At 39.7% G+C, this 21,517-nt stretch overlaps 1 protein-coding gene across 1 annotated transcript in view; it reads left to right on the top strand.

Annotated features, from left to right (window-relative positions):
- The window catches only part of RAB3C (RAB3C, member RAS oncogene family), a 301,149-nt gene that overhangs the window by 226,142 nt on the left and 53,490 nt on the right, over positions 1–21,517 (top strand). Inside the window, exon 4 of the mRNA XM_032629175.1 lies at positions 17,782–17,906. Coding sequence (XP_032485066.1) covers positions 17,782–17,906 — 125 coding nt within the window. The remainder of the gene's footprint in view (positions 1–17,781; positions 17,907–21,517) is intronic.

Raw genomic sequence — 21,517 nt, 5'->3', positions numbered from 1 at the left:
ATATTTTTGAGATTAATCAATCCCTTGCCGGTTGCTTCATTCCAAATATTTTCTCCCATTCTGTAGGTTGTCTTTTTGGTTTGTTTATGGTTGCCATTGCTGTTCAAAAGCTTTTAAGGGTAATTAGTTCCCATTTGTTTATTTTTGTGTTTGTCTTCATTACTCTAGGAGGTGGATCCAAAAATATCTTGCTGAGATTTATGTCAAAGCGTTTTCTGCCTATGTTTTCCTCTAGTAGTTTTATACTGTTCAGCCTTACATTTAGGCCTTTGATCTATTGTGAGTTTATTTTTATGCGTGGCGCTAGAGAATGGTCAAATTTCATTCTCTTACATGTAATTGTCCAGTTTTCCCTGCACCAGTTATTGAAAGGACTCTTTTCTCCATTGTATATTGTTGCCTTCTTTGTCGTGTATTGGTTGACCATAGGTGAGTGGGTTTAATTCCGGGCTTTTTATCCTGTTCCATTGATCTATTGGTCTGTCTTTGTGCTAGTACCATACTGTTTTGATGACAGTAGCTTTGTAATATAATCTGAAGTCAGGGAGCCAGATTCCTCCAGCTCTGTTTTTCTTTATCAGGATTGCTTTGGTTATTTGGGATCTTTTGTGTTTCCATACAAATTGTAAAATTTTTCTTCTAATTCTGTGAAAAATGCCATTGGTAATTTGATAGGGATTGCACTGAAGCTGAAGATTGCCTTGGGTAGTATAGTCATTGTCACAGTGTTGATTCTTTCAATCCAAGAACATGGTATATCTAGCCATCTGTTTGTGTCATCTTCAATTTCTTTCATCAGTGTCTTATAGTATGGGTCTGTTGCCTCCTTAGGTAGGTTTACTCCTAGGTATTTTATTCTTTTAGATGTAATGGTAAATGGGACTAGTTCCTTAATTTCTCTTTCTGATCTTTTGTTGTTAGAATATAGGAATACAAGAGTCTTCTGTGTATTATCTTTGTATGCTGCAACTATACTGAATTCCTTGATGAGCTCTAGTAGTTTTCTGGTAGCATCTTTAGGATTGTCTGTGTATACTATCCTGTCATCTGCCAACAGTGACAATTTCACTTCTTTTCCAATTTGGATTTCCTTTATCTCTTTTTCTTCTCTGATTGCCATGGCTAGGACTTCCAAAACTATGTTGAACAGTAGTGGTGAAAGTGGACATCCTTGTCTTATTCTTTATCTTAGACGGAATGCTTTCAGCTTGTCACTGGTGAGAATGATGTTAGCTGTGGGTTTGTCATATATGGCCTTTATTATGTTAAAGTAAGTTCCCTGTATGCCAGTTTTCTGGAGAGGTTTTTTTTTTTTTAATCATAAATGGGTATTGAATTTTGTCAAAAGCTTTTTCTGCACCTAATTGAGATGATCATATGGTTTTTATTCTTCAGTTTGTTAACATGGTGTATCACACTGATTTATTTGTGGATATTGAAGATTCCTCACATTTGTGGGATAAATGCCCCTTGATCATGGTGTATGATCCTTTTAACATATTATTGGATTCAGTTTGCTAGTATTTTATTGAGGATTTTTGCATCTGTGTTCATCAGTGATATTGGCCTGTAATTTTCTTTTTTGTGGCATCTTTGTCTGGTTTTGGCATCAGGGTGATTGTGGCCTCATAGAATGAGTTTGGAAGTGTTCCTTCCTCTGGAATTTTTTGGAATAGTTTCAGAAGGGTAGGTGTTAACTCTTCACTAAAAGTTTGGTAGAATTTGCCTATGAAGGTATCTAGTCCTGGACTTTTGTTTGTTGTAAGTTTTTACATAACTGATTCAATTTCATTCCTGGCAATTGGTCTGTTCAGATTTTCTATTTCTTCCTGGTTCAGTCTTGGAAGTTTGTACCTTCCTAAGAATTTGTCTATCTCTTCTAGGTTGTCCATTTTATTGGCATATTGTTGTTTATAGTAGTTCCCATGATCTTTTGTATTTCTGTGGTATTAGTTGTAACTTCTTTTTTATTTCTAATTTTATTGACTTGAGTCCTCTCCCTTTTATTCTTGATGAGTTTAGCTAAAGGTTTATCAATTTTGTTTATCTTGTCAAAGAACCAGCTTTTAGTTTCATTGATCTTTTCTATTGTTTTCTTCATCTCTCTTTCATTTATTTCTGTCCTGAACTTTATGATTTGTTTCCTTCTGCTGACTTTTGGGTTTGTTTGTTGTTCTTTCTCTAGTTGCTTTAAGTGTAATGTTAGGTTGTTTATTTGAGATTTTTCTTATTTCCTGGGGTAAGATTGTATTGCTATAAACTTTCCTCTTAGAACTGTTGTTACTGCATCCCATAGGTTTTCGATGGTCATGCTTTCGTTTTCATTTGTCTCTAGGTATTTTTTGATTTCCTCTTTGATTTCTTCAGTGATCCATTGGTTGTTTAGTAACATTGTTTAGCCTCCATGTGTTTGTGTTTTTTACAATTTGTTTCTTGTAATTGATTTCTAATCTTATAGCATCGTGGCTGGAAAGGACCCCTGATATGATTTCAATTTTCTTAAATTTACCAAGGCTTGGTTTATGGCCCAGTATGTGATCTGTCCTGGAAAATGTTCCATGTGCCCTTGAGAGGAAAGTGTATTCTGCTGCTTTTGGATGGAATGTTCTATAAATATCAATTAAGTCCATCTAGTGTAATGTGTCATTTAAGGCCTGGCTGTCCTTATTGAGTTTCTGTCTGGATGGTCTGTCCATTGATGAAAGTGGGGTGTTAAATCCCCCACTATTATTGTTACTGTTGATTTCTCCTTTGATGGGTGTTAGCATTTGCCTCATATATTGAGCTGCTCCTATGCTGGGTCCGTATGTATTTACAATTGTTAAATTGTCTTCTTGGATTGATTTCTTGATCATTATGTATTGTCCTTTTTGTCTCTTGTAAAAAACTTTATTTTAAAGTCATTTTGTCTGGTATGAGTATGCTACTCCAGCTTTGTTTTGGTTTGTATTTACATGGAATGCCTTTTTCCATCCTCTCACTTTCAGTCTATATGTGTCCCTAGATCTGAAGTGGTTCTCTTGTAGACAGCATATATACACATCTTGTTTTCGTATCCATTCAGCCTGTCTATGTCTTTTGGTTGGAGCATTTAATCCATTTACATTTAAGGTAATTACTGATATGTATGTTATTGTTTCCATTTTGTTAATTGTTTTGAATTTGTTTTTATAGGTCTTTTTTCTTCCATTCCTCTTTTGTTTTCTTGTGATTTGCTATCTTTAGTGTTGTGTTTGGATTTCTTTTTCTTTTGCTATGTGTATCTATTGTAGATTTTTGCTTTGCAGTTACCATGAGGTTTTGATATAGCAGTCTATATATAAACAAGATTATGTTGCTGGTGTCTTAATTTCCAATGCATTTCCAATATTCTGTATGTGTACTCTCCTCTTCTCACATGCTGGGTTTTATATCCTATTTTTGTGTGGATGATTTCCTCCCTTTACTGTATGTTTGCCTTTACTGGTGAGCTTGCCCATTCATAACTTTCTTGATTCTAGTTGTGGCCTTCTGTTTTCTGCCTAGAGAAGTTCCTTTAGGATTTGACGTAAAGCTGGTGAATTCTCTTAGCTTTTGCTTATCTGTAAACCTTTTGGTTTCTCTGTTGAATCTGAATGAGACCTTTGCTGGGTAGAGTATTCTTGGTGTAGGTTTTTCCCTCTCATTTAAGCATAGCGTGCCACTCTATTCTGGCCTACAGAGTTTCAATTTTTTGACAACCTTGTGTGGATTCACCTGTATGTTATTTGTTGCTTTTCCCTTGTTGCTTTTAATATGTTTTCCTTGTCTTTAATTTTTGGAAATTTGATTAATATGTGTCTTGGCGTGTTCCTCCTTTGGTTTATCTTGTTTGGGACACTCTGTGCTGCTTGGACTTGAGTGAGTGTTCCCTTTCTTATTTTAGGGAACTTTTCAGCTATAATCTCTTCAAATATTTTCTCAGGCCTTTCCCTTTCTCTGCTTCTTCTAGAACTCCTCTAATGTGAATGTTGGTGTGTTTAATTTTGTCCCAGAGGTCTCTGAGACTGGCCTCATTTCTTTTCATGTTTTTCTTCTGTTCTGTGGCAGTGATTTCCACCACTTTGTCTTCCAGATCTCTTATTTGTTCTTCTGACTCAGTTATTCTGCTATTGATTCCTTCTAGTATATTTTTCGTTTCCGTTATTGTTCATCTCTGTTTCTTCTTCAAATCTTCTAGCTCTTTGATAAACATTCCTTGTATCTTCTTGGCCTGTGTCTCAATTTTTTAAACAAGATCTTGGATCATTTTTACTATCATTACTCTAAATTCTTTTCCTGGTAGATTGCCTATCTGTACTTCACTTAGTTGCTCTTCTGGGATTTTATCTTGTTCCTTTGTCTGGAACATATTTCTGTGCCATCTAATTTTGTCTAACTTTCTGTGTTTGTGGTCTCCTTTCTGCAGGCTACAGGTTTGGAGGCCTTGCTTCTGGTGTCTGCCCCCCGGTGCATTAGTTTGGTCCTGGGGCTTGTGCAGTCTTCATCATGGGAGGCCCTGGTGCCTGCCCACTGGTTGGTGGAGCCTGGTCTTGTCCCTCTGGTGGGCACGGTCATGTCAAAAGTGTGGGTTTTTTAATTTTATTTTTAAATTACATTTTTTTTTTACACTTGGTCCTTGTTGGTTATCTATTTTAAATATAGCAATGTGTACATGTCAATCCCAAACTCTCAATCTAACACTCCACCCCACCTTTCCCCCTTCATACCATAAGTTCATTCGCTAAGTCTGTTTCTGTTTTGTATATAAGTTCATTTTTATCATTTTCTTAGATTCCACATATAAGCAATATCATATGATATTTGTCTTTCTCTGTCTGACTTCACTTAGTATGATAATCTCCAGGTCCATCCATGTTGCTGAAATGGCATTATTTCGTTCCTTTTAATGGCTGAGTAATATTCCATTGTATATACGTACCACATCTCCTTTACCCATTCATCTGTTAATGGACAATTAGGTTGCTTCCATGTCTTGGCTATTGTAAACAGTGATGCAATGAACATTTTGCTGCCTGTATCCTTCCAAACCATGCTTTTTTCTGGATAAATTTCCAGGATTGGGATTGCTGTATCTCATGGTAGCTCTATTTTAAAATTTTTAAGGAAACTCCATACTGTTCTCCATAGTGGCTGTACCAATTTACATTCCCACCAACAGTGTAGGATGCTTCCCTTTTTTCCACACCCTCTCCAGCATTTATTGTTTGTGGATTTTTTGTTGATGGCCATTTGGACTGGTATGAGGTGATACTTCATTGTAGTTTTGATTTGCATTTCTCTAATAATTAGTAATGTTGAGCATCTTTTCATGTGCCTCTTAGCCATCTGTATGTCTTCTTTGGAGAAATGTCTATTTAGGTCTTATACCCATTTTTTTATTTGATTGTTTTTTGGATATTGAGCTGCAGGCATGGTTTGTAAATTTTGGAGACTAATCCCTTGTTTGTCTATTGTTTGCAAATTTTTCTCCCATTGTGTGGGTTGTTTTTTTTGTTTTGTGGTTTCCTTTGTGTCAAAGGGTTTGTTTTGAGGTGGCTGTGAGCTCAGTATGGCTTTAGGCAGCCTGTCTGTTGATGGGTGGGGCTGTGTTCCTATCCTGCTGGTTGTTTGGCCTGAGGAGTTCTAGCACTGGAGCCTGGAGGCTGTTGGGCAGGGCCAGGTCTTGCTGCCAAAATGGCCACCTCCACAAGAGCTTATGCTGATCAGTATTCCCTGAGGCCTCTGCCACCAGTGTCCTTGCCCCCCCAGTGAGTCACAGCCAGTGCCCCCCTCCCCAGGAGCCCCTCCAGGACTTGCAGGTTGGTACAGCCAGGCTCCTATGGATTTACTTCTTTCTGCTGGGTCCCAGTGTACATGAAAATTTGTGTGTGCCCTCCAAGAGTGGAGTCTCTCTTTCCCCGGGTCCTGTGAAGCTCCTGCACTCAGGCTCCACTGGCCTTCAAAGCCAAATGCTCTGGGGGTTCCTCCTCTCAATGCCAGGCCCTCAGGCTGGGGAGCCTGACATGGGGCTCAGGACTCTCTTGTGGGAGAACCTCTGTGATATAATTACTTTCCATTTGGTGTGTTGCTCACCTTGCGAGCATGGGATTTGATTATGTCTTGAAAGTGCCCCTCCTACCATGTTCCTGTGGCTTCTTTGTTTTTGAATGTAAAATCTTTTTTTTTTGGTAGGTTCCAGTCTTTTTTGTCAACGGTCATTCAGCAGTTAGTTCTGATTTTGGTGTTTTCGTGAGAGGAGGTGAGCTCAAGCCCTTCTCCTCCACCGTCTTGTCTGGAATCAAGGACCTGCTTTTAGTTTGGACGCTTGCTGCCTCTTTCCTCAGCATGTGCTTTCTGTTAACCCCTTGATATGGGGTGTACAGGTGCAGTGGCCCTGGTGCACTCCCGGGATGGCAGGGACGGTTCTTGGCACCTGCTCACAGTTCTTGTAGCTGTGGCCCCTGCTCACCTCTGGAGCCCACAATGGCAGCAGCAACTTGCGCCTGCCCCTGGAGCTCCAGTAGGCGGTGACCTATTGCCTGGGAGCACTCAGAGGGAAACTTGCGCCTGCCCCTGGAGCTCCGGTAGGCAGTGACCTATTGCCTGGGAGCCCTCAGAGGGAAAAAAGCTCTTCTGGTGGTCCCACCCCTCTCCTTCTGTGCCCCCAATAACGGCATCTTGCCTCTCTGGCGGGCCCAGGCCTCCTCCGAGTACACCCTCAGTTGCCACAGTCCAGCCTCTTCAGGCTGTCTCCAGGCAGCCAACCCTGGTCCTCTCCCTGGGTCAAACCTCTAAAGCCTGAGCTTCAGCCCCCGCCCACACCGACAGATGAGCATCCCAGCCTGGGGAGTACATGGCGGCAGTGCTGACCTTCTGTGCATGTTGCTCTCTGTTTTGCCCTCCACAAACTGGGTGCTGTGATCTCCTCCTAGGCTCTGAAGCTCCCCCTCCATCCAGGCTGATCTCCCTACTGGTGAGGGGACTTCCCAGTGTACAGGATCCTTTCCTCCTTCACAACTCCCTCCCTGAGGTGCAGGCCCCACCCAGATTCCTTTCTTTTTCTTTTTGTCCTACCTAGTTTTGTGGAGGTTTTCTTGCCCTTTCAGAAGTCTGAGGTCTTCTGCCAGTGTTCAGTAGATATTCTGTGTGAATCATACCACTTGTAGATGTATTTTTAATGTTTTTGTAGGAGGTGAGCTCTGTGTCCTTCTCTGCCATCTTGAGCCCTTCCCCCTCTGGAATGCTTAATTTCCTTTTAAAATAAGGTAAAATCACACTTCCATTCAAATATAAAATAAACATGTTAAAGATTTTATTTTCTTTTCAACTTTTTTTTTTAATTAATTTTTGGCTGCGTTGGGTCTTCGTCTCTGTGCGAGGGCTTTCTCTAGTTGCGGCAAGCGGGGCCACTCTTCATCGCGGCGCACGGGCCTCTCTTGTTGCGAAGCACAGGCTCCAGACACGCAGGCTCAGCAGTTGTGGCTCACTGGCCCAGTTGCTCCGCGGCATGTGGGATCTTCCCAGACCAGGGCTTGAACCCGGGTCACCTAGCATTAGCAGGCAGACTCTCAACCACTGCGCCACCAGGGAAGCCCCTAAAGATTTTATTTAACTCAGCAGTTAATGTTGGAACCAATATAAGTTGCCAAGGTTCAAGGGAGTAGTCAGTGAAAACACGTAGAGGCAATGGGGAATGCTGGAATGAATATACCAATATTTGCAAAATAGGTGAATATCCATGGGGCAATGATCAATGACATCCCCCCAGACACAATTCATTTGCACTTCCATTTCCTATCAGCAAGAACTCATCTGTATTATTATCCATTTTCTCCCATTTACAGAGTTGTAAAATAGCCCAAAGTCTATGAAAAGCAAGAGATGATCTGGAAAGATATGCTCGTCAGAACTCCTAGGCATCTCTTTTGCCCACTTAAAAGACTTCCACAATTAATCCTGACAGTGGGATCTTGGAAGAGTTGGCTAGTGTTAGAAGAAAGGAAGATATAGCTATATTATTTTATTTTCCTGCCTGGAATGGAGGCTTCACAGTCCTAGACTTCAAACAGGCTTAGCGGACATTTCTCCTTTTCTTGTCTTTATCTCCTCTTAATCTCCACTTCTCATTTCCCTTTGGCTCCCACTTGCTCAGTCCTGCAGACTTGTGGTTTCATTCCCCTCATGGAAACCCCGCCTACCCCACAGGAGGAGAAATTCCCTCCTCCTCCTCCTTGGTCCTTTCTTAATGTCTTGCATGCCTCAGTGCTCAGGCTTTGTTCCTGTGTGGAGCTTCTCCTCTGCTCAGCCCCCCGGGCTATGAAGGGGAAGGACAATTTTCTGGTATCTGAGTGAGGGCAGAGCAGATGCTAGATTCTAAGTTCAGCTTGCCCTTCAGCTAAGTAGCAAAAAGCCTTATCAAAGACCATTCATTCCCCCAGGATAATACAGTCTGATTTGAGAAAAGAATATTTCTGTTAACCTGGATTTAGCCTTGCCAGTTGTGGAAGAATAACCCAGGCATTCTAGAGCCTAGGAACATCTGTCCCTTTCCTGGGTCAGACTCCCTTCTGCTCACTGAAGGGGAGTTCTGTCTCTGTTTTCCAGTGGGTGATGCTTCCTCCATCCAGTTGTTGTTGTTCTTTCTGGCATAGAAGAGAGATTCCAGTTGTTCCTACCACACATATGGATTAAAAAAATAGAATTTGACATTTTGTACAAACAAAATGAGATTAGAAGTTATAACAGAGGCATGATAGAAATGGGTCTAAAGTTGGTTTTAGACTGACAATGCAGAATCTGATGTGGTCCCAGGTGGTTCCAGGACCACACTGCTCAAGATGACTGCTTCTTGAGCTCTTGGATAAATGCTATTTGCTCTCAGCAACGGACTTCCTGCAAAGACGATCAGATCCTTCAGACCCATCCAGTTCTGCTCATTTCCACATGCAGCCTCATGACTCTCATATATATGGAGATTTAGAGTATTTTGGTCTCCTCAGGAGACATATTATTTTTTATTTTTAAAAACCAGTCAACTGTTTGGCACATGAATTTCTTCCCAACTTCCATGTTCAGTAGAATGTAGTCACTGCTCTTCCCTGTGGAAGTAGACGAGGAGGCATGGAGAGTCTTGGGATACAGACTCACATCAGCCACTAGGTAACTGCATCATCTCCATTAACATGTCACTCCACATGTTGAGTTTCAGCTTCATCATCTACAAAATGAAGGAGTCAGACTAGGACCCTCCAAAGCAACTATTCCACGGTAATGAGGTGCTAAGTTACTCCCTGAGTATCCTCATTCTGACTGTTGGTGCTGGAGCGGAAAGGAATGTGATTTCTGTTGGCTGGAATGAATAGTTCATCACACAGATGGCCTTGCAGGTTGTAGAGGGGCCAACAGTTGCTTTTCTCTACCAAGGACGTGGTCAGGATGTCAAAGACCTTGGAAGAACTCTGCCAGCAACGCATCCTGAAAGGGATGTCATGGGGCACTGGCACCACATACAGCGGTGATTCTCCTCCTGTGCTGTTTTAATTTTATGCTGATATTCTGAACTTACTGAATTCCTTAGGCATTTTTGCCACATTCTGTCTATGGTTGACTCATTCATTTGGTCACAAATTCACAGTTACTGGCTGAGACCCTTCTTTGTGCCAGATGTTTTCCTGAGTGCACAGTGGTGAACAAAACAGTTGGGGTCCCTGCCCCCCTGTAGTCTAGGAGAGATACAGACAAGTGAGAAGGTCCAGGTGAGTGAGGTACAGGGTGTATGGGGGCCTATATGATGAGCACCTAGTCCAGAGGAGGGATTGAGCGGAGACCAGATGGAAGAGGGTGAGGTAGCCTGACATAGAGGCCATGTGTTTTAGACAATGGCACATGTGATAGCAACAGGTGAATTTCTTGCAAAACTAATGAAGCTTACGTTCTGTGGTGTACCAGGAAACAGACTCTTTGAAAAAAGGCAAAAACAAAAGAAAAAAATCTGATTTGTAGCATTTGCTAATTTCCATGGTATAAAAACACCCATCGTGGTCAACGTTAAGGTACAGTTTAACAACCAACCCACAAAAGTCCTTAATATTTAATAATCAGTGCTTTCAAGCTGGTACTGCCATCTCCAGAACCTTAATAGGAAGCTTTGGGTCCCTTTCCTGGACAAGCCCATTCCAAGTGTATTAGTTGGGGTTTCTCCTGAAGCAGGCTCGTAGAGGGGAATTTGTATACAAGTGGTTTTTTTCAGAAAGTGTAAGAAATAGCCACAGAGGGTGGGGAAGTTAGCTGGGGAAGGGAAGACCACCAATAAATGGTGTTTCTACCATTATGGGTAACTAGAGTTTCATCCTTCTTGAAATTCTGGGAATCGTTGCAGCAGCAGCCGGAGGAGCAAGGGAGTGGCAGTAGTTATACACTAACTCCTGTCAGTCACTGGCTGAGGTCTGTTCCTGGGGTGTGCTCTTTCCCTGTTACATTTGACTTTCCCTGATGGGTGGAGTGGCCTTCCATTGCTTCAGAGAAGACTTTAAAGCCAAAAGCTGCAGGTACTGGCAGTTGGAAGGCAGCCAGCACGCGATGAAGTGGCAAGGCCTGGGGAATATGTGCAGAGCACCAACAGCATCTGCTACAAACTGCCCTGTACCTCATTCTGTATTTCTTTTTTTTTCTCTTCCATTATGGTTTATCACAGGATATTGAACATAGTTCCCTGTGATATACAGTAGGACCTTGTTGTTTATCCATTCTATGTATACTAGTTTGCATCTGCTAACCCCAAACTCCCAATCCTTCCCTCCCACTTGGCAACCACAAGTCTGTTCTCTATGTCTGTGAGTCTGTTTCTGTTTTGTAAGTAAGTTCATTTGTGTCATATTTTAGATTCCACGTATAAGTGATATCATATGGTATTTGTCTTTCTCTGACTTACTTTGCTTAGTATGATAATCTCTAGGTCCATCCATGTAGCTGCAAATGGCATTATTTCATTCTTTTTTATGGCTGAGTAGTATTCCATTGTATGTATGTACCACATCTTCTTTATCCATTCATCTGTTGATGGACAGTTAGGTGTTTCCATGTCTTGGCTATTGTAAACAGTGCTGCTATGAACATGTATCTTTTTGAATTATAGTTTTGTCCAGATATATGCCCAAGAGCAGGATTGCTGGATCATATGGCAACTCTATTTTTAGTTTTTTGAGGAACCTCCATACTGTTCTCCATAGTGGCTCCACCAATTTACATTCCCACCAACAGTTTAGGAGGGTTCCCTTTTCTCCACACCCTCTCCAGCATTTGTTATTTGTAGACTTTTTAATGATGGCCATTCTGACTGTCTGTATTTCTAATTTGCATTTTTTCCTTAAATTGGGCCCTCACATTTTTATTAGTTTTAGGCCTTGCAAAACCTAGACCCACCCATAGTGATAGCTCCTAGTTGTTGAAAAATGTAGCATGTTTGAGAAATTCAAAGAAATTAATAAGGCTATATCAAAGTTGGGAGGAGGGTGGGTAGCAAGAGATGAAATGAGAAAGCAATGCTGGGCTCTTTTAGGTTTGGCTGCGATTTGCTGATCTCTGTAGAACTCAGCTGGGCTCCTCCTGCTTTCTCATTCCTCTGGGACAGGCTGGCAGAGCAGTCCCCTTTCTGGGATGGGCTCTTCCATGATGCAGAGCAAGAATGCCAGAGGGCTGATGAAATTCACAATGCCTCTGACGCCTATTGCTCACCAGTGGCTCACACCAAATCTCCTAATATTCCATTGGCCAAAGCAATTCACTTGGCCCAGCCCAAAACCAGGAGGGCAAGGAAATATAATCCACCTACAGGGAAGGAGGTGATGACTCAGTGAGGTCAGTAATACAATCTACTCTAGGATTTTCACCAAGATGTTAGTGGTGGTTATCTGGGGTTAGTGAGATTTCTAATAATTTTTATTTTTTGCTTTAGCTTTTTCTCATTAGAATTTTTAATGAGAATATAACAATTTTACCAAAAACTATAAACCTATTTTTTTAAGTAATTAAAGATATTAAAAGTTGGAGAACAGGGCTTCCCTGGTGGCGCAGTGGTTGAGAGTCCGCCTGCCGATGCAGGGGACATGGGTTCGTGCCCCGGTCCGGGAAGATCCCACATGCTGCGGAGCAGCTGGGCCCATGAGCCATGGCCACTGAGCCTGCGAGTCCGGAGCCTGTGCTCCGCAACGGGAGAGGCCACAACAGTGAGAGGCCTGCATACTGCAAAAAAAAAAAAAAAAAAAAAGAGGTTGGAAAACATTTATTTGAGGATACATTTTTAACATTTCCTTTTATAACTCCTTTATTAAATGACTTAATGTACCTATGAAAAGCCTATCTCCTCAACTTCTGAGACTACCTGTTAGCTTTTACAGTGTATAAAAATCATTAGGTTTTATTATGTTTCTATTTTTGTTTCCTTATTACTACTCATTCATTTTAAAACTTACTTTGTTTATATCTTTAATTTTGTATGTATCTCTGTAAACCACCTGCAAACACTTTAAGTATTAGATGGGAAGAAACCGATTATTTTAAAAACTGAAACAGGTGTGGGCGAGAGAGCCAGCCCAGTCATACATACAAATCAGCTGCAGAGATTATTTTTTTAAATGCTTATGATGACGTCCCTAAAGGTTCTGATTTAATTGTTCTAGGTTGAGGTTATTTTTAAAAGCTCTCCAAGGGTTGAGAAAAATTGAATAAATAAATGATTAAGTTAGTAGAAAAGTAACAGAAGGGCCAATGCTAAGCGATGAGCAGTAGGAGATTGGGAAATTCCATAATGACTTGAAGTCTGCTGAGATGCTGAAGGCTGAGGCTCCCGAATATTGAGGAGAGTAAGGGAAATGGATGCTGAGGAGAAATTTGAGCTTCCAGAATGAAGAATAAGACTGCTGTTAAGATCTGTCTGAGATTCACTGCAGGGGGAAGAGCTGGTCATATTCTCCCTGACACCTCATTTTCCCATGTATAGCCCAGATCAGACCCTAAGAGATAACTGCTTTTTGGGTTACTGAGGTACATTTTGTGGACTGTTTTTCAGAACATTATCACTAATAAGAGTCTCTTCTCAATGAAAACAGGTTGAACTCGTAGGAGATTATTTATATACCCAGAACAAGAGAGGAGAAATAGAGATATTATAGGAATTTGATTTGTCTGTTTACAGCTCTCCTAAATTATTTTGTGCAGAGTTCAGTCATTTATGTATAAAATATGAAAATCTCTTGAAAATCTCTTCATCTCCCTCTGCCTCATAATATAAAACAAAAACAAAACAAAAATCAAAATCCTCTCTCCTTACATATATATTTATAGAGGAAACATAAAAATATAGAAATATATATAGAGAGGGGAGTTATTTTATTTTTGTTTTTAACTAAAAGACAAATAACATTTTTTTTAGTAAGCAGGACCTCGTTACTGGTAAGGTCTGAGTTAATTGCCATTCGTAGAGTAACCATGGTGACCAGCATGTTGCTTCTGAGTCCATTAATCTTGTTGAGGTTAACAGTAAATCCCAAAGGATCTTCTGCAGTGATTCAGAAATAAATCATCTTCTCACATGTATGTTATTTGGTGACAGCACTTTCTTTAAATATGTCTCCCTAACAGACAAAGAAATAAGATAATCCTTAATGAGGTGATAAAAACCCATTCCCAAATAAGAAATTTTACAAAATATAGCAAATGACTGAAAAAGTAGATACATAGAAATGACACATGAAAGGAGGATTCACTCAATAAACATGTACCATACTCCTAATAGACATGCCAAAAAAGGCCATTTACTCCTTCTTAGTAATGTATCTGTACAGGACCTCAGCCTTGACGTATAAACAGGAGACAAAATTTGAGATTCTTCAATGAAAAAAACTCAAATTATGTTTTAGATTATAGAAATTAGAAAGGATGAGTTGACCTGGACTGAGGAAGAGAAACAGCTGGCTGCCCAAGCTAGGACTAATAATGTTTTATATTTGTGAAAAGGTGTTTGCGACGTAGAAAGTAGAGCATGACCCTACCTAAAACCACATTTGTCCTACAACATCCCCAGAGATTAAGTACAAAATGTGGTGGCCTCATTTTACAGATGAAGATGCTGAGGCTACGGAATGCAGAATGACTTTCCCATACTCAGTATTAGCACTTTCTTTTAAATGAGCTGAATAAAATTGTCAGGATTCTGAGTTGGAAGGGTTGGGGATTGGATTTTCATCCCAACGTTCTGCTGCCCTTAATTCATATTACACACAACTCTGGGTCTTTCTCAACCCATGAGGTTTATATTTTCTCATCTTCAAGTATTCCTGAGCTAAAGGAATAATCCAAGCTCTCATTTCAACCTAGGTCTTCATACCTAAAAGAAATACCAAGAAAACAATAGTGTTTTACAGAAGCTAAGATGCACAATTACTCATATTTTAATATCTCTGAAATTGGGATGTGTCTTACAATAAATGACATTGTAATTGCTGATGCTGTATGAGAAATGGGTTCCACTGCCTGTACATGCACCAACATGGTCATAGCTGTGTATACTGTCCTTACCTCAACTGAGTGGTGGAACTGTTACAACGTAGGTAGAAAGTTATTGTGTATGCGGGAGGTGGGTATCAGTTTGATGTTAGGGATGTGAATACCCATTTGGAGTAATGACCGTCATTTCACATTTCCCTGCAAAGCAACCTGCTGGTGCTCTACAGGTCTTAAGGGAAGATACCCACAAGCAGAAGGGTATGTTGACATTGAGGTAGTCATAGGATGATCATCTTTCATGAACAAAGCAACTGAAGACGGAAAGAATTACTAAATCCCTCAGAATACATGAAAAAAACTTCAAAGTAACAAGAAGCTGAGGTAACTGACAAGTATGTCTAGCAGGACAGTTGTTAACCATTGTATCATAGTTTCATAGGCTGCTGCTTTTTGTTCTTGGCCATTCGTAAAGTAATTTTTAATCTTATAATACATGACATCTTAGATTCTATGATATGTAGTAATTCATAAATCAGTCAGCATGGTTCTGTTCCCCTGTAGCTGGTGATTGGGCTTTGCCTAAAGCTACTCTGTTGATGGCGGACTTCATCAGAAAGTCCAGAGTCCAAAAACAAATCTTATTTTATTAACCAACTCTGGCAAATTAATGTTTTGTTCACTTCAACACAAATGTCTCAGACCACAGTTGATATTTGATTAAAAAGAGAAATTGTCTCCAATGGCTCTTGAAGCTTTTAAGGTAACGGTTCTTTATAATTCCCTAATTACAGAAAGTGTTCATTTTTAATTATTGGCAATTTAGGACATTGCGGAGGTTACAGTAAAATATTTCTGATATAGGTACAATTGGAAAGGGGGATGGTTCTGATGTAATCATGGCATCCCAAAATTATACACACACACGGTATAAACAGGGAGTGTTGTGTATGCATAGATGTATAATCTATCTCTGTGGCCTCCGAAGACCCCATGAGTTATTATGCTAGAACTGAGAGACTCAGACATGTTTAATGGCAGAAGCAAGCATTCCATTAACATGGTTAAAGAGTACAAATCAGCTAGCTGAGTTGTTTCTTCTTTACCTTCACAAAAGTGCACCCCGGCCCAGTTTAAGTTTCTACAATCAGGGGTGCAGCAGGAAGAGTTTAACTAGGTCAGAAGAGTGCTAAATTTTTTCAGGCAAGCATTTGTCCTTGGTAAGTTCAGTAAGCCATGCTATTACATACCAGCCCCAGCCTCTTCCTTACGCAAGTATGACACTCTCCTGTGACTCCTGTCTCCCCAGCTTCATTCTGCAAATTTGTGTTCTAGCTGTGTGCCAGGATAAGAACTTTCTCCACTAACATAGGGGCTCTCAACCTAGGGCCTTTCCAGGCATAGGCCAAGCCTTGGCTAACAAGACCTAAAGGAGCAAAGGGATAATTTTTTTAATTACCTAAGGAAATCTGATTAGATTTGAATTCCTTTGAAAGAACCTTTGGAATTTATTTATACAACTATCTTAGCACTTGAGATTTAAGATGTGTCCAGGTATAGAATATTTTTTACATCTTAATTCACTCTGAATTCATCATTTTTCATATACCCCACTCAAAAGATGAGGTAAGTGAAAAGTATAGATTTTGAATGTCTGCCTTTATTTTCCCAGTTTATAGACACATACTGAATGTGACTATTGCTAGAGGAATGTATTATTCTCTTAGTTGTCAGAATTAGAAAGGTCACATCCCCAGATTTTTCTGATAAAATATGCTGCACCTTGAGACGCTCACATGGAACCAAAGGTATCTTCCACCAGATATTTTAATCTCATTTGAAAACTTGTACTTGGTTCAGGGAAGTACTCTGAAATAAGACCCTATCTGCCTTTTAGCTCTCTTCTTTCTTCTCGGAAGGGAGAAATAGTGATGACATCTCATTAAAAGCTCTCCTGCTGCAGTTTAAACCTATTTGCTTTCATTCTGTCTTCAAGCTGAGAACAGCTCATCACTATTTTCTATGTAAAAATCCTGAAGTATTTGACAATTGCTAGTAAGAACATGCCAAGCTTCTCTTTTTGACACTTTACAAATCCCTTTATTAAACTTTCATCATTTGTTTAGCTTCTCTCTCTCTCTCTCTCTCTCTCTCTCTCAACCACCCACTGGGTGATATGTCTTTCCCACCTATCTTGAATTGTTATCAAATAAGAACGTGGCCAATAAAAAGGGAGGATTAAAGAACATGGCTTCCTTTCAGCTTCCTCTCTGAAATGATGAAAAATACACTAGAACTTCACTTCTCAAACTTGTAACGAGTAGTACAGATATGTGTTTAAGAGCACAGGCTTGAAAGCTTTACTGCCTGCGTTTTGATTTCCAGATCTACCACTTTACTAGGTGAGTTGTCTTAGGCGAATTTTTTAACCTTTCTGTGCCTCATTTTCCTCAACTATAAAATGAGGATCATAATATTATCTCCCTTGAGTTACTCTAAGGATTAAGTTAAGGTAACATATATAAAGAGTTTAAAACAGTACCTGCAAATATTAACTATTACAGTTATCAACTAAGTTTCAAAATCAAAATTTGGTTATGTGCATTATGATTCATACCAGAAGCTTATTCTGAATCCTAGATATCCTGTTTATAGTAACCTAAAACACCAGCTCATTGTATTATAATTTTGATATTAATCAACCTGGCATTTTTCTCTTAAAAATGTAAGGCATGAGTATATTAGTTCTTATAATGCTTTTTTAAAATGTTATCATTACCCCCAGATTTCCTAACCCAATTGTCTTAGCTCTTTAAGTTGTGACTGTAACAAGGTAAAAATTCTTTTCTATGATGGGCTATAAATAGTGACCGACCATCTCAGGTTTCTTGGAACTGAGGGGTTTCTTGGGGCATAGGACTTTTACTGCTAAAACTGGGAACATCTTGGGCAAACTGGGATGGTTGGCCACTCACTCCAGGTATAAAAGTACTGTATAAGGTGGAGTAGAAGGGGGAAAGGAAGAAGCAGTAGTAATATTAATCTCACCAAACATAGAAGAATTCTAAATACAACACCACCATTCCCCTGATTTTTGACTCATGCAACCCCTGATGAGTATCTGAAGGGTAAAATTGCACTGAACAAATGAATTCTAAATGTCAGGTATTTGGGCTTCATTTTTTGCTGTTATTGTCATCTGTGGGATATATTTCTTCTCCTTCATTTTATGCTGTTGCACTTTCCTCTGATCATTTTTTTGCCTTTTTTTTTTTCTTGTAGGTCAACTCAAATCAAAACATACTCATGGGATAATGCCCAGGTTATCCTGGTTGGGAACAAATGTGACATGGAAGATGAGCGAGTCATCTCAACTGAGAGGGGCCAACATTTAGGAGAACAGCTTGGTAAGAAACGAATGATCAAATTAATGAGAAAGAGAGCATGGTAATTACTTGTAACACAGTGCAGAGTCCCAGCTACTTGCTAGGATGGATTTAATGAAAAGATTGTCAACCCAACAGTAGAAACCAACACATCACCTGTAAGTAGTAAGTGCATTTCCTCCCACTTTCTGTGGTATCCTTAGAATCCAAGCACAATTACAGAAGCAAAATAGACAGCCAGCATTTGGATTTAGTACAAGATATTCAAATTCCATTGCATAAGAAAGACAGGATGTGCCTTGCTTGCTATTTCTTTGGGGTTTTTTTCTCTATATACGATATTTTATACTGAGTGAGCACTTTATTATGCTATATGATTGTTGTTTTCAAGTTTCCATTGGAGGAGGGTGGGTAATAGGCACAGAATAGGTCATGTTATAGATTCTGGTTCTAGAGACACCACTGGCAATGTGTGTTACAGTTACAAACCTCTTTGAAACTCAGTTTCCTCATCTCTTAAGAATGAGTATTATGACCTATGCCTACTTTACCAAGTCCTTGTAGATAAGATCAACTGAGATAAGAGATAGATATGAAAGAGTTTCAGAAATGGCAAAGCCATTTCAAACGCAAAACATTGTATATAGGGGAAAAAATGCTTGAGTGAGTAGGGTAGAGTTTTGGTGCAAAGGAGGGAATCATGATTGATTGATTTTTTTAAAAATAATTGGAGTATAGTTGACTTACAATGTTGTGTTAGTTTCAGGTGTACAGCAAAGTGAATAAGTTATACATGTACATATATCCACTCTTTTTTAGATTATTTTCCCATATAGCTCATTATAGAGTATTGAGTAGAGTTCCCTGTGCTATACAGTAGGTCCTTATTAGTTATCTATTTTATATATAATAGTGTGTATATGTCAATCCCAATCCCCCAATTTATCCCTCCCCCCTTTTCCCTGTAGTAAACATAAGTTTGTTTTCTACATCTGTTTCGGTATTGTAAATAAGACTCTATTTCTGTTTTGCAAATAAGTTCATTTGTACCATTTTTTAAGATTCCACATATAAGCGATATCATGATATGTCTTTCTCTGATTTACTTCACTCAGTATGACAATCTCTACGTCCATCCATGTTGCTGCAAATGGCATTATTTTGTTCTTTTTATGGCTGAGTAATATTCCATTGTATATATGTACCACATCTTCTTTATCCACTCCTCTATCGATGGACATTTAGGTTGCTTCCATGTCTTGGCTACTGTAAATAGTGCTGAAATGAACATTAGGATACCTTTTCAAATTATGTTTTTCTACAGATATATGACCAGGAATGGGATTGTTGGATCATGTTGTAGTTCTATATTTAGTGTTTTAAGGAACTTCCACGCTGTTCTCCATAGCGGTTGTACTGATTTACATTCCCACCAAGAGTGTAGAAGGGTTCCCTTTTCTCTACACCCTCTCCAGCACTTATTGTTTGTAGATTTTTTGATGATGGCCATTCTGACTGTTGTGAGGTGATTGTAGTTTTGTACAACTACTCATTGTAATTTTGATTTGCATTTCTCTAATAATAGTGATGTTGAGCATCTTTTCATGTGCTTTTTGGCTATCTGTGTGTCTTCTTTGGAAAAACGTCTATTTAGATCTTCTGTCCATTTTTTGGTTGGGTTGTTTGCTCTTTTGATATTGAGCTGCATGAGCTGTTTGCATATTTTGGAAATTAATTCCTTGTTGCTTAATTTGCAAATATTTTCTCCCATTCTGTTTGTTGTCTTTTCATTTTGTTTATGGTGTCCTTTACTGTGCAAAAGCTTTTAAGTTTCATTACGTCCAATTTAATTATTTTTGTTTTTATTTTCATTACTCTAGGAGGTGAATTCAAAAAGATATTTCTGCGATTTATGTCAAAGAAAGTTCTGTGTTTTCCTCTAGGAGTTTTATAGTATCCAGCCTTACATTTAGGTCTATTGATCCAATTTGAGTTTATTTTTGTGTATGGTGTTAGGGAGTGTTCTAATTTTATTCTTTTACATGTAGCTGTCTGGTTTTCCCAGCACCACTTATTGAAGAGACTGTCTTTTCTCCATTGTATGTTCATGGTTGCTGGTTTTGATGTCATATTTGTGTGTGGATGATTTTTTACCACTACTTTATGTTTGCCTTTACCAGTGAGCTTTCCCACTTGTGATTTTCTTGTTTCTAGTTGTGGCCTTCCCCCCACACACACACACCTAGAGAAGTTCCTTTAGCATTTGTTGTAAGGCTGGTTTGGTGGTGCTGAATTCTCTTAGCTTTTGCTTATCTGTAAAGCTTTCGATTTCTCTCTCAAATCTGAATGAGAGCCTTACTGGTTAGAGTAATCTTGGTTGTAGGTTTTGCCCTTTCAACACTTTAAATATATCGTACCTCTCTGTTCTGGCCTGCAGAATTTCTGCTGAAAAATCAGCTGTTAACCTTATGAGGATTCCTTGTGTGTTATTTGTTGCTTTTCCCTTGTTGCTTTTAATATTTTTTTCTTTGTCTTTAATTTTTGTCAATTTGATTACCATGTGTCTTGATGTGTTCCTCCTTGGGTTTATCCTGTATGCGACTCTCTGCACTTCCTGGACTTGGATGAGTGTCTCCCTTTCCCATGTTAGGGAACTTTTTAGTTATAATCTCTTCAAATTTTTTCTCAGGCCCTTTTACTTCCTCTTCATCTTCTGGGACCTCTATATTGCAAATATTGGTGCATTTGCTGTTGTCACAGAGGTCTCTGTGACTGTCCTTATTTTTTTTTCAGTTTTCTTTATTCTCTTCTATGGCAGTGATTTCAAACACTCTGTCTTCCAGCTCACTGTGTTCTTCTGCCGGTTATTCTGCTATTGATTCCTTCTAGTGTATTTTTTTATTTCAGTTATTGTGTTGTTCATCTCTGTTCTTCAAATCTTCTCTTTTCTAAACATTTCTTATATCTTCTTGGTCTGTTCCTCCATTTTTTTCTGAGATTTTGAATCATATTTACTATTATTACTCTGAATTATTTTTCAAGTAGATTGCCTATCTCCTCTTCCTTTAGTTCTCATGGGTTTTTATCTTGTTGCTTTGTCTGCAACATATTTCTCTGTTGTCTCATTTTGTCTAACTTTCTGTGTTTGTGGTCTCCTTTCCACAGGCTGCAGGATCATAGTTCCTCTTGCTTCTGGTGTCTGACCCCTGGTGGGTGAGGTTGGTCCTGGAGCTTTTGTAGGCGTCCCAGTGGGAGGGACTGGTGCCTGCCCTCTGGTGGGTAGAGCTGGGTCTTGTCCCTCTGGTGGACAGGGCTGTGTCAGGGGGTGTGATTTGAGGTGGCTGTGAGCTCAGTGCAACTTTAGGCAGCCTGTTTTCTGATGGGTGGCACTGTGTTCCTATCTTTGTTGTTTGGCCTGAGGCTTTCCAGCACTGGAGCCTGTAGGTTGTTGGGTCGGGCTGGGTATGGTGCCAAAGTCGGGACCTCCTGGAGAGTTCATGCCAATCAGTATTCCATGGGGCCTCCACTACCAGTCTCCTTGCCCCACACAGCAATCTACAGCTGACCCTTATCTCCCCAGGAGAGCCTCCAAGACCCCTAGGTAGGTCTAACACAGGTTCCTATGGATGTAC

Source organism: Phocoena sinus, chromosome 3 (assembly GCF_008692025.1).
Source record: "Phocoena sinus isolate mPhoSin1 chromosome 3, mPhoSin1.pri, whole genome shotgun sequence".
Taxonomy (NCBI): Eukaryota; Metazoa; Chordata; class Mammalia; order Artiodactyla; family Phocoenidae; genus Phocoena; species Phocoena sinus.
Note: the sequence above shows the minus strand (reverse complement) of the source record. Positions and strands in the feature narration are given on the sequence as shown.